The sequence below is a fragment of the Leptonychotes weddellii genome, chromosome 13 (genome assembly GCF_054177405.1).
Source record: "Leptonychotes weddellii isolate Sample4059 chromosome 13, ASM5417740v2, whole genome shotgun sequence".
NCBI classification, from domain to species: Eukaryota; Metazoa; Chordata; class Mammalia; order Carnivora; family Phocidae; genus Leptonychotes; species Leptonychotes weddellii.
In genome coordinates this window covers 66,716,712-66,729,765 of record NC_138381.1, presented here as the reverse complement: position 1 = coordinate 66,729,765, position 13,054 = coordinate 66,716,712, and the positions used below count along the sequence as shown (strand labels likewise).

The 13,054-nt window shown below is 45.9% G+C and overlaps 1 protein-coding gene across 1 annotated transcript in view; it reads right to left on the bottom strand.

Annotated features, from left to right (window-relative positions):
- ANKRD13A (ankyrin repeat domain 13A) overlaps positions 1-13,054 on the bottom strand; it is a 32,147-nt gene that overhangs the window by 2,269 nt on the left and 16,824 nt on the right. The window contains exons 5-14 of the mRNA XM_081800948.1: positions 12,695-12,838; positions 10,711-10,799; positions 8,910-9,011; positions 7,453-7,534; positions 6,521-6,582; positions 5,680-5,810; positions 5,016-5,173; positions 3,848-3,961; positions 2,216-2,376; positions 399-466 (exon numbers count right to left, since the gene is read on the bottom strand). Of these exons, the coding sequence (XP_081657074.1) occupies positions 399-466; positions 2,216-2,376; positions 3,848-3,961; positions 5,016-5,173; positions 5,680-5,810; positions 6,521-6,582; positions 7,453-7,534; positions 8,910-9,011; positions 10,711-10,799; positions 12,695-12,838 (1,111 nt within the window). The remainder of the gene's footprint in view (positions 1-398; positions 467-2,215; positions 2,377-3,847; positions 3,962-5,015; positions 5,174-5,679; positions 5,811-6,520; positions 6,583-7,452; positions 7,535-8,909; positions 9,012-10,710; positions 10,800-12,694; positions 12,839-13,054) is intronic.

Below are 13,054 nucleotides of genomic sequence, written 5' to 3'. Positions count from 1 at the left end.
TCACCCAGCTGCTAGGTGATGGGGTCAGGATTTGGATCTGTTTTAAAGCAAAACCTAACTTCTCCTTCAGTAGGCTTTCGTAGACGCCTGGAGTACCTGAAAATACTCCATAAAACACATCTTTGCAGTCTTTACCACCTCCTTTAAAAAGATAATCTACTCATCTCCGGATCTGTTCCCCAAAGCCTCCTCATTCTTAAAATTGTATATACTTTTCCCACTGAGGACTTTAGATCCTGTGTGAGCATACATTCTTTGTAGAAGATCAGACCACTGAAAAAGCATTTACGGGGTGCCTGTCTGCCAATGGCAATGGCCTGTGAACTAGTCAACAACCGTATCAACACTAAGTGCCTGTGTCGGCCTCAGGTTTCATCCTTAAGAGTCACGCCAGTCACCTCTCATACTGGGCGTCATAGGCATATGTCTGGCTGATCCCTCCATTCGAAGCTGGTCCTGAAAGTTCCTGCAAAGAACAAACATGATGGACATGAATACCTGCTGGAAGGAATGGGTGTCATACCAATAAGGAGATGAAAGCAGCAAGAACAAAATTTTAAATGTTTCCATGTCCGTGACTGATAACGCCGCATGAAAAATGAATAGGGACGTGGGTGATCTCAAAAATGACACCTAAATGTCAGGTAGAATGTGGTACACTACCCTGCTTAATGGCCACAGCCTCTCATGCTTGACACAGAATCTATCCAAAACAGCCCTGGGCAAAGTTTAAAGGAACAAGAGGTCATTCTTGTAAAGCGAGATGACAATACGTAATTCAACATTTGTCATCTTTGACTTTGGCCACTCCCTTTTGCAAAATTTATGGTCAGGAAGGTTTACGCAGATATCGGGGGTGGGGGGAATAAGCTAACTTACAGAAGGGGCAGGAAGACGCACTGGAGGGACAATGAGGTCCGGGAGCTGGGCTTTCCCAAAGGGAATATGCTGGCTCTGGGTGCGGCCCTTGGCCCAGCAGCTTCAGAAAACTGAATCATTCAAAGAATGGATCGAGGGCGGCTGGGTGGCTCAGTTGGTTAAGCAACTGCCTTCAGCTCAGGTCATGATCCTGCAGTCCCAGGATCGAGTCCCACATCGGGCTCCCCGCTCAGTGGGGAGTCTGCTTCTCCCTCTGACCCTCTCCCCTCTCATGCTCTCTCTCACTCTCTCTTTCTCAAATAAATAAAATCTTTAAAAAAAAAAAAAAAAAAAAAAACCCAAAGAATGGATCAATGGGGAATGGAGGGGAAGGGCGCACGTTGTCCAACCTCAGAGTCTCAAGAACAAAACCAGAATGCCAAAAACCTGAGCTTGGTAGCCCATGAGCAGGAGTGTGGGTACCACTCTCAAAGCTTAGGGGGCCTGTGAGTGCAGGGGCTGGGGCTGCTTCACTAAAGAATCCCCACTCTGCAAACATGTGCTGAATGAGCGATGGAAGGAAACAAGAAACCAAGGAACAAAGAGCAGAACCCAGGACACCAAAAGGTGGGGACACAGAAAGAGCCCCCACCCCAGCAGAATCAGGAAGCCACAGGAGGGCGGGGATGGAAGGAGGTGACGCTGGGGGAGGAGGAGCTCAGGCTCTGCACTGCACTGTCCCAGGCAGGTGACACCTGGAGGAAGAACCACCTGAGGAGACCAAGGGCAGCTGTTCCTACCCTGGTCTGCCCTACCCTTAGCTCTACCCTTAGCTCGAGACTCTGACAGTTTAAGACTACACCCCTTGCAACAGAATAAAACACAGGAGTAAAAAACAAACTTAACAGAGTATCAACCACCATTTTCATCACACACTGAGCAACCACAACACAGTGACTGGTTTTCCTTTGGGAGGAAGCTGGGATTCAAATCCACATGCCTTCTTACAAGACGACCGACACGTGGACAATATTCTAGAAAAAACAGGATGGTGTACGCTAGCGTGGACCTACGATTTCAGTACTGGCAAATCAGACAGCCTGCTCCAAAATATACGTGATTGTGGGCTGCGTAGGTGAACTAAGGAGAAGGAAAGTCTGTTGGGAGACATCCTGTGAATGATGCTGACTGGGGCTGTGCACATGGTGTCACATAAGCTTTTGCGAAAGACCAGGTGCAGAAAATAGAATCTCTGTAAACACTGTGAATATGCCCAACTTGTGATGTACAGTGAGTCTCACAAGTCAGCTACAACTTGAACCCTCCCATGCCCTGCCGTCTCTCCCGCCAAGTGCACCTGGCTCCTGCTGGACTCCAGTAAACTCTGCTGGATGGCAAACTGCATTATCTCATAATCTTCGTCTTGTAAGTGCACATTTCTGCCATCATCTTGAACGTGGTAAGAGTCTGGAATTTCAAATACAGACTGATCCACCTCAAAGTTTGCCACCTGGGAAGCTGAAACACAAAAGGTAACAGTCCGGTGCCGGAATCAGCAAAATAAATTTCCACTTCAAACTTAGAATTTAAAATTTATAAAAATTTGTTCGATTAAAAAACAAAAGGATTAAAATGATTAAAATCAAGGTTTGCTACTATGTGAGAGAGATTTTGAGGACCAATAACCTTGACAGAGAAAGGTACCAAAATACTGCCTTTTTCTTTTGGTCTTGGGGTTTTTTTTGTTTTTGTTTTTTTAATAATAAAATTAACTCATGGTCATAAAAAAATAAAGATGTCTCTCTCCCTACACCCTTTCTCTTATCTCCAAAGTCCAGAGGTAACCAGTATTTCCTTGTATGTCTTTTGAGAAATGCGATGTAGGTACACAGTCACACCAAGGTCTCTTTGTATTTTTCCCTTTTTTATTATGAAATACAGTAAACACGTAAAAGAAAGTATGTAAGATGTCTGTAAATTAAATAAAATAAAAATGATAACAAAATGGGGCATCTGGGTGGCTCAGTCGGTTGGGCATCCGGCTCTTGGTTTCGGCTCAGGTCATGATTTTGGGGTCATGGAATCAAGTTCTGCATTGAGCCCTACGTCGGCCTCCGTGTTCAGCATGGAGTCTACTTGAGATTCTCTCTCTCCCTCTATCCCTCCCTGCTACCTGCTCATACATGCTGTCCCTTCCCTCTCTCTCAAAAAATAATAATACAACACGGGGCGCCTGGGTGGCTCAGTCGCTGGGCATCTGACTTCAGCTCAGGTCATGATCCCAGGGTCCTGGGATCGAGCCCCACATCGGGCTCCCTGCTCTGCGGGAAGCCTGCTTCTCCCTCTGCCAGTCCCCCTGCTTGTGTTCCCTCTCTCGCTATGTCTCTCTCTGTCAAATAAATAAAATCTTTAAAAATAATAATAATAGAACAAATAAATGCCTGTGTATCCTTCAACTAGTCCAAGATACAGAACAGCATTTTACCACAGTAAAACAAACAACTAAAAAAAATTCAGTTATATTTCTATATATTACCAAGGAGTAACGGGAAAGTAAGTAAATAATCCACTTAGAGTAGCAACCAAAAGATAATTTGGATGGATGGCAAGGGAGCCTGAGGAAATTTTGTGGGGTGATAGAAATGCTCTACATCTTGATTGTGGTGGTGGTTACAAGGGTACACACATTTGTCGAAACGCACTGAACTATCGCACTTAAAGCAAGAGCATTTTATTGTATATTCAGTACACCTCAATAAAGTTGGTTTTTAAAACTATGCCATTTTTCTTTTAATACAAGTGGGGTCACATTCTACAGGCTGTTTTTACACTGACCCTAAACAAAATCTAAAATTTTCTTTCATTCAGTGCAGAGATCTACTTCATAAGATAATCCAATGTCAAACTGAATAATTAGTATATTAACTGGATATGTGTGTGTGTGTGTTTTTAAACCACAAAGCCCAACTTTTTTTTTTTTTTTTTTTACCTGAATCAGCCTGGGTCCCTTCCACGTTTTGAGATCCAGTTTCTTCAGCAGTGCTACAGCCGTTAACGTTTCCAAATGTAATCCGTGCATTTAAGACATGAAACAAGGGAATTTCTAACAAAATAAAAGCTTTTATAAATGAACTTTACAAGAATAGCCACCATTTACTGAGTGCCTACTGTGCTAGTACCATGTCAAATACATTAACGTAACTATCCTGCCCAATATACAGATGGGAAAACTGAGATTCAGAGAGGTTAAGCAGCTATTCCTAGATCCCAGTGAATAAGTGATCAAGTCTACACTGAAAAATGTGTTGCAAATATGCAACTATACAAATTCTAAATTCCTCACAAGTTCTATGTATTGTGTATGGGATTATGCATTCCCTAAAACATGCAGGTCCTGAAATATCTTACATATCAAAGAAGGGGTCAGTGGTCTTCCTCAAAAACAATCTAATCTGTTGCTTAAGTCTGACATGAAAACAATGAATGTGTCACATTTTTATGCCTTTTTACATCTGTTAGCACCATTTGTAAATAGAACTGATGATTGGGGGATCTCTTAATTTTGATATGGAAAGTGAACCAAAAACCACAGCACTTCTTTCTTTTTCTTTTATAGATTTATTGATTTGAGAGAGTAAGAACTAGAGAGAGAAAGCACAAGCAGGGAGGAGAGGGAGAAGCAGGCTCCCCTCTGAGCAGAGAGCCCGATGTGGGGCTTGATCCCAGGACCCTGGCATCATGATCTGAGCCAAAGGCAGACGCTCAACCGACTGAGCCACCCAGGCACCCCAACAACACTTCTTTAAACCATATTAAGCTAGAGGATCATTGTGACCTCCTCCATTATATCTACTATCTGCTACTTTTGCCTAAAATGTTCCAGTGCCAGGGCACCTGGGTAGCTCAGTAGGTTAAGCGTCTGCCTTTGGCTCAGGTCATGATTCTAGGATCCTGGGATCGAGCCCCACATCGAGCTCCTTGCTCAGCGGGAAGCCTGCTTCTCCCTCTCCCCGCCCCCTGCTTGTGCTCTCTCTTGCTCTCTCTCAAATAAATAAAATCTTAAAAAAAAAAAAATGTTCCAGTGCCCTGAAGCACATTCTGTCACCCATAGAAACGGGCAGAACCTACAGGTGCTCCTGTGGTTTAGCAGACAGTACCTATTTTGACAGGAAATCCGGGTGGGAATTCCAGTTTGATGAAATCTCTCAGCCGTGCAAAATGAGCGCTGGTTCGGGCCATGAGGTCAATGATGGGAATGACTTGCTCCACAAGAGATAGCGGGAAGTCCTCACACATCCACAGCATCGCTTTAAACCTGCAAGATGGACCAAGACAAGAGTGAGGCCGTTGCCCCCAGACAGGGAAACTGAAGGACTCCTATGCGGCCGGCTAGACGGCACTAGCCTCCTTACTGCAGCCTTCCCAGCCACCGTACTTCTCTTAATGTGGAGCGGGGAAGGGACTAGACCCGTGAATTCAGATGACCATGCGATCTGGCCATCAGGAGAAATGCCCTGCATGCTGACCTCCCCCTGCAGCAGCCGGAATTGACAGCAAGCGTGAAGGAATTGATAGCTGGTGGATCATGCCACTGGATCAGCGGAAGCTTGCTGGCAGTAAAAAATACAAGGAATTCTTATATCCCATCTCAACTCCATTTGGAGAAGGACTAAGAAGAAAGTGGGCAATCTGCTATTTGCTTTTCTCAGCTAAAGTAACTTCCAAATTATGTTTAAAGGAAAGGGACAGAAAAATGACAACACGACCCCAAGAAACAGCACAACTTCTGAAACGAGTCTGTGTGGCCACTGAGGCCCTTACTTTTGCGTTCTAATCGTCAGCTCTTTCGGCCTTCCAATGTCCCGGTCCTTCAGATCAAACTCTTCATTAAAGTACTCCTCAGGCGTGATGGCCGTGGGGTTGTTGGCAGAGGCACGTTCCGTGGTGAGGTCCTGCCGAACCAGAGCTCAGGGCAATCAGAAATGCCAAGTGGTGCTCGCGGTGGAGGCCTACAGCACTCAGCCTCTGAGGTGGACGTGTTAACCAGCTACAGGTCAGGAAGTTCTAGTCATCCCCCCCCTCCGCCTTTTCTTTAACCAAGTTACTGTACAGAACAAGAAAATCTACAAAGGTGTGAGGAAAGGACACAGGAAACCTAAAGGGTCTCTCCAGGTCAAACATTTCTCCACTCTCTTTAGCATTTCTATCTCCTGACTGTAAAAAAGAAAAAGAGAGCTGAAAGCACCTAAGATCTGGGAGACCTGGAGTTCATGTTCCAGCTCTGTCAGGCTCTCGCTCGGGACACTGGAAAGGGAATCTTATTTTTCTGACCCTCTGACAGCCATTATACTAACTCCACGTAGTTCTCGTAAGGATCAAGTAAGAAAATGTTAAGGTGCTCAGTTAAAATAGAAAGTCCTGAATCCTTTTTAAGTTTACAGATGAGAGAGAAAGCACCTGATTTCCATAGTCACGACCCTCCTCTAAAATCTTTATTTGTAAGATTCATCTGTTTCTCTTCCAAAAGAGTATCTCAGATTTCAGCTTGGGAGTGCTCTTCAGCCTTGCAGACAGAGAGGCCTGGTCAGATTCAGTAAATGCCATCACAGCACAGAAAAGTCATGTCCTTTCTGGAACGTGAGAGCTCGCTGCTTCCACTTACCCCTTGAGCACCAAACTGGTGTTCCACAGTTCCCAGCAAAGATTCCAGTGGGTTCCTGTCTGCTACAGAGGGCGGGGGGGGGGTGGAAAGTTTAATGTCTAACATTATACCTTACTTGTGACTGCAGAAAGAGATTCTCATCCTATTTTAAAGTTCTGGATCCCAGCTACCTACATTAGGAAGTCCATTTATGGGCAGACTGGTAAAATCATCTACAATAACCATCAGCTAATTTACCCTTATAGGATATTTTTTATTAGGGTTTCTAACCTAGATGAGCAACAGTTACAAGAACTAAAGCAGAAAGAGTTTGGGTTTGGGAGTGAGCCTGGGGGGGCCATAGAGTCCTCATCTGCCAAAACGGAGTCCTAGTAACAGCGGTGGTGGTGGTGGAGGTGGCCAGCAATGACCACATGCTTGCCGCACTCTGTGGGAAGCTACCAAAGGTTAGTTAGCATGCGGCAACTCATCCCATCCTCCCGAGCATTGCCATTTCACTGCTGACGAACCTGAGCCACAGAGGGTAGGTAACTTAAGGCCACACAACTGGCCACTGGTGGGGCTGAGATATAACCACCACGTATTGGCAGTGTGTGGGCTCAGAGCCCAGGTTCTGTCCAGATCTTTCATGGTGCGAGTTTGGACTGAATCGCTCATTCCAGCGAGAACTAGTCTCCAATACCCTTATCTACCTTTTTGGTCAGATCCAGCAATTGTTCTTCAGAAGACAAAAACAAACCCCTCCTGCATGGCTTTAATTCCACTTGAAGCCAACTATGGGTAACACCTTCAAGAATGGGCCAGACTAAGGACATTTTTGTAAAAAGGAAGTTAGGGTTAGGATGAGCCTGACCTGACCACATTCACCCCCAAACTTAACGAAGCCAACAAAGTGTCTCTCTTTCTAGGCTAAACAAAAGAGGAAGGATTACCTTTATATCGCTTTTTTTCTTCCTCTGTCAGATGTTCTGTCCGGATTTTGGTTATCACACTCACATTGTTTACTGTGTAAACCTTGAGAGATGTGTGCAAAAGAAAACAGTGACACAGGGAATCAAAACTCAAAAAATAAGCATAGCAAGAGCAAGAATGCTGAAGCCAAAAAACAAAAAGAAAGAAAAAAAAGAAAATTGCAGCAAAATAAAAATGAGAAATGGTTGACAATCATTAGGATCCTTGAGAGAAAATACACAAGCTATCAACTTAGAAATGCATCAGCAGTTAATTTGCATCTCTGACAGTTTTAAATACCGAGGAGTGAAAAGGGATGGCTGCATCTTCCCGCCTGCCCTTTGTGTTGCTAAATACCCTCAAACAAAGTCCCTGATATTTAGGTCTCCCAGCTGGATTCCTATCGTGCTATCCTATCGTGCTATTCCTATCCCAAAGCTGCATCGTGGGCTTCTGTACTGATCTGGGGTGATCTTATAACAGGACTTAGACAGCCATCTGCTGGGCAGAAGGAAAACAGAATGAACACAAGGTTCTCTATACCCGTGTAAGACTTAGAGGAAACCAGCAAGTCACTATTTAAAAAGCTATGCCATCTACGGACAAAAAATTATTCTCACCACCAGAGTCAGGGCTCTGTTCTCAAGGCCGCCTGAGGAATGTGGGGGTCTGGAAGATTGAATCTCACAGTAAGCAGAATTAACTGTATGTGCCATACGTGGATTCCCCACGATAAGAGACTCGAGGAAACCCACACAGCACTGGAGCGACTGTGTCTAAATGCGTCCCGCGGAGCATGATGTAAGTGTCTTTGCCCACTCAGAGGTCACCAGAGGATCCTGCGGTGCCTGGCTCCGGCATCAGGAGCCAGCAATCCCTGCTGGCCTGCAGGGCTATGGAAAAGCCAGCAAGCAGAAGCTCCAGCTGACAAGACGCCGGAGGACCCGACTGACAGCTGTCTCCACTCTGACAACTGTATTCTTAATGCACTGATGTCATGCGAGTGGGCTGTCAAGCCGCTGGTTACAATTAGGCTGACTATGAAAATGGAGGCTCATTAAAGCTACTTTACTTTTTTTTTTTTTCTTTAAACCCACTCAGGTTATAAAAAAGATCGACATGCAGGTTTGAGTCTAATCCTTTCTTTTCCTCCTTAAAGAATTAAAGGAACAGTCACTGCTATGGGGACGACTGGCACCTGGACTCACTTCTCTACACCACTGTTTCTCTTTGGCATTACGTAGGGACCTCCTCGGGACGTGCTATTCTATTTTCTGAACGTCAGATAAGATACAAATCCAAGTGAGAGACGCTAAGCAGTACTTTATTCCCCAGAGCATCTCCATGGCACAGAGGCATGAAAAAATCTGAACAGACTCCTCATTTGCATAGAAGCTAAATAGCTATATTAAATCTTATTTTAAGAGTTTCCTTTTACCTTTGCTTCGTAACCATTAACAACTTCTGCTTTATCTGTCCTCCAGCCCCAGAATCCGGATTTAGTTCTGATAAAAAGTGAACACCACAAATTTCTACATGTACAATATGCCATTCAGATTTATCCCTGCAGCCTTTATAGTTTATTTCCCCCAGCTTAAGGTGGTGAAGGACACTTGATGATTATGGTCCTATTGTCCACAAAACGATGCTCTTGGTGACAGATGGCTTAAGGATCCCCACCCCCTCCCACAGTTATTAATCAACTGGCCTCACCCCTGGCATAGAAAGCCTCCGTTCTTGGCTTCTGTACAAAAACTGCCAGCATAGGGCAGCAACAAAGGTGGTGACATTCACTGGACAGCTGTCCTAAAGACACGAGTGAAGAGAACCAGCGTCCAAGGGCTCGCCCCGAGGTGGCATCTGGGTCAGAGCGTTTATCTGGATCATTGTAACTGTGGGCATGGACGTCAGTGGCTCTGTCCCCATGAGCGGCCGCATCTCAGTCGAGGAATTCTTAGAACAACGAGGCACAGACCGTCCTGCTCCTCAGGAGAGAGCGGGTGGGGAAGGAACTCATCACTGTGGCAAGCCACTTGGAGAAGCCATTAATGCCTGCAAAACGGCTTGGGAGTCACATGTTTTATCAGGTCTGGTGCAGCAGAGGAAAGGATGTTCTTATGTTAAAAGCAGTTTTTCAGCCCAGGCATTCATTCCAGGTCTGTGGAACTGCTTTTAAAGTAGACCAGCACTGCGGTGGCTGCTGCGGCGTTGGTAAAGTGCCTGAAAACCCAGTTGTTCCACTCAGCGTACTTCTGGGAAGAAATGCATTTAGAGCCCAGAGCGGCCAAGAGGCTCTGGTTCATTTTCAAAGCAGCTCACCCTGGGAAATACCACCACTCACAGGGGAGCCCTGACCAACCTGGTCTGCCCTTTTGTCTAGGACATCACATCCTAGCTCCGCTGTGACTGCTGCACTTGGCCCCACAGAGAACAACAGCTTGCCTTCTGCCCTGACCCCAGAGGGAAGTAGGGCATCACACAGGAAGCTCTGGGAACTGGAAGGTTAGCCAACCCACAGAGAAGATACAGGTCATTTGCATCTCATGTTTCCAGACAGCTTCATTAGTCCAGATGGGGTATGCAGGGTTTTATGTGTATGTTACAGCCCATCAGAGAAAGGAGGGACCAGAACTTTACCTTTCCGATTAGTCGTCCACAATTAGGCAGCATGACCCATGGAGGGAGAGAGAGAGAAACCCTAAAGGGATTACACCAGATGCTAGCTATCTCCACTTCACATTTGAGAAACAAACCCGAAATCCAGGGGGCAAGCGGTTAGGGTCCCCACCGATTCATAAACCAGAGTCCCCTTTGAATCATCAATAATTGAAAATCGAGAGAGTCCTTTTAGTTAACAGATTCAGTCCTCAGTTCCTTGTCTTTCACCAAGTCACTTGATATTTTGGCCTGGGAGGGAACTGTTTTCTGGCACACAGTCTTCCGAGGTACCAAAGGATGACTCCGTCTGCTCTCCTTCATCCTGCGGGCCTGCTGGGGAGACGGAGCTGCGCGGCTCTCCCTGGAGACCGCCATGCAGCTCACTGCTCTGCATCTGCTCAGCTGGCAACCCTAGCTGCTGCACCCCCCTTTCCAGCCCCGCTCTGACAGCTTGCTGATTAAATTCAGCGACCTAATTTAAAACCAAAATTCTAATAACTCCTTGGCCCTTGATTAACATCACATGTAGAGGCATCTGAAAATGACAGGAGGACACCAGCTCCCCCTCTTGCCATTTTTACCTCTGCCCGTGTCCGCCGAGACTGCCACACCAGGAGCCACTGGGCCAGCGCTGTGGCCTGGAGGCTGCTGAGCCACTCGGAGAAAGGCTCTGAGGGTGGCAGGGAATGTTCTGTTTCAGGCTGGCAGAGCCTAATCTTTCAGAGAAGAGACAAACCCAGACTGCAGCCAGAGGGTACACACTGGCAGGCCGAAAACTCCTGCAGGAAGCAAGCCTCCGGCTCTCCGTAACAGATCAAAGAGATGGGCGAGAACGACTATCACAAGAGAGCACACCTTCCCGATTCAATCAAATACACACTCCCACCTCCAGCAGGAAGGACGCGTGCCCACCTTTGCTACCACTCAAGTGGCTCAATCCTTGCTTGATGCACAAGAAACTCACGGACTGCATATCTAATTCCGAGCACCACCATAAAAAGCAGCTGTCTACCAGAAACCCTGTCTCTGAGACCCACTGCCAGTTGCAAAAGGAGGCTAGCTTGAACCTTCGGAAGACCTCGTGGCCATACGAATACCAAATACACCTTAGTCCTCCATACAAATGGAACATGCCATCACATACCATCTATCCTCCGCAGGGCAGCCGCCCGTAATTGGCGTGCCCTTTTGTAAGTTACACTTAAGAACACTGACTCGAGCAACTCTGCCAGTGAATCAGGGAATAGCAGCTCTTCTCATGACATCTTAGGGTCGTGGGGACTTTAGCAATGTCATCTCGAGATTCATTCCTTTGTTTCTTTCAAGGACACGGGAACCCGGAGAGACCGAGCCACCTCCCCAAAGCCACACAGTCATTCAGCGGCCCTGCCAGTGGCACTCAGTTCTTCCCACCCCTGTCTCCACAGCTGGGCCGCAGCGGTGACAGCAGGCTCCTCTATTCCCAGCTTTAGCAACAGAGACCTAGCTGAAGGTGCTCTCCCTGTCTGCAGAGGCATGTGCCAAGCTTCAGGGGTCTTCCCAAGACCCTCCCAGGTAAAGCCACAGAGAGTCCCTGGTAGACAGCCATCACCTGGCAAGGCCGGCGATGGGGGACTGACCCTGCCTCACAGGGGTACCACTATCCAAGCAGCAGCAGTATCAGGACACCACACTGACTGGTATTTGGGTTTTCTCTTCTGCTACTAACAGATGTCCTAATTCCACTGCTCTATCTAAATTAGAAGAAAAGGGCACTTCAGTCTTACGTTTGACTCAACAGAAAATTCTCAGTCTTAAGAACTAATTTTATGGAAACAAAGAAAACAGAAAGAGAGGAAAGTCAGTATATTCATTAAGAGTAAAGAAAGCCTAAATCCAGGATAATATGTATCCACGTTAGCTCAGGTTATGCTGCTTTGGTTTACAGAGAGCTGGATGTGACATCCTAGGCAAACACTCAGGGCTCTTGCAGACTGCCTCAGCTCAGTGTGTCCTGAGGTAAAAACACTCAGGCCAATAGCTCTGACAGCCTCTACTTCCCCTACACTCAAAAGCTCTCCATGCCTCTGCAAGGCCCAGAGGCAGATGACCAGAGACGCTTCTCCTCCTGGTTAACCAAGGCACAAACCCCTCCAGAAGTTTCTTCTTGTAGAATCTGGAATAGAACTGAAAACTCCTCCAGACTCTTGCTCTAAACTATTAGGCCTCACAGGGGGAAAGGACCACATTAAACTATATGGTAAGTGTGAATCCGACTAATATTAGTACAACCACAATCAATACTGGGTCAATTCTAGCTTCCAGAAACTCAAAGCTCCATGGTTTGGGACTAGGGAATCTTGTGGATCCCCAAACATCAAAACAAAAAATTTTGTTTTGAAAAGTTAACTGAAAATTTTGTTAGCTGAAAAGTTAACAAGAATAACCAAAAAAGGAAAAGAAAAAAAAAAAAAGCCCCAGAGAGGATCAGATAAAGTATTATACTTATATAAAGTATAAGAATACGAACACATTTTGATGGTTAAAAATCACTCTGTAACTTGAAAACAGAATATAATCACTCACCTTCTCCCTTAAATATAAAACTACGCCTCCCTCTTATCCAGCTCATGTTCTCAAATCCCAGCAATGTGATATCCACACGTAGTTTGGCACCACTTTTCCAAATGCGACAGACGTCATTCGGGCATATTCTAGAAACCAAGGGCACTAGAGAAGAGAAAGGTACTACTGAGAAAAAACCTGAGGGCCAAGCAGAACACGCAGGCCCAGGAAATCAGGAGTGGGACTTTAATAAAAGAAGAGCAGTGGCATGACAGTGACCATCAGACAGAACTGGGCTTGGCTCCCACACTGAGGATCCAGGAAGTCACTTCTAAAAAATAAAAGTGGACCTTCTGTTCTATAGCTCTTTATAAAAGTGCA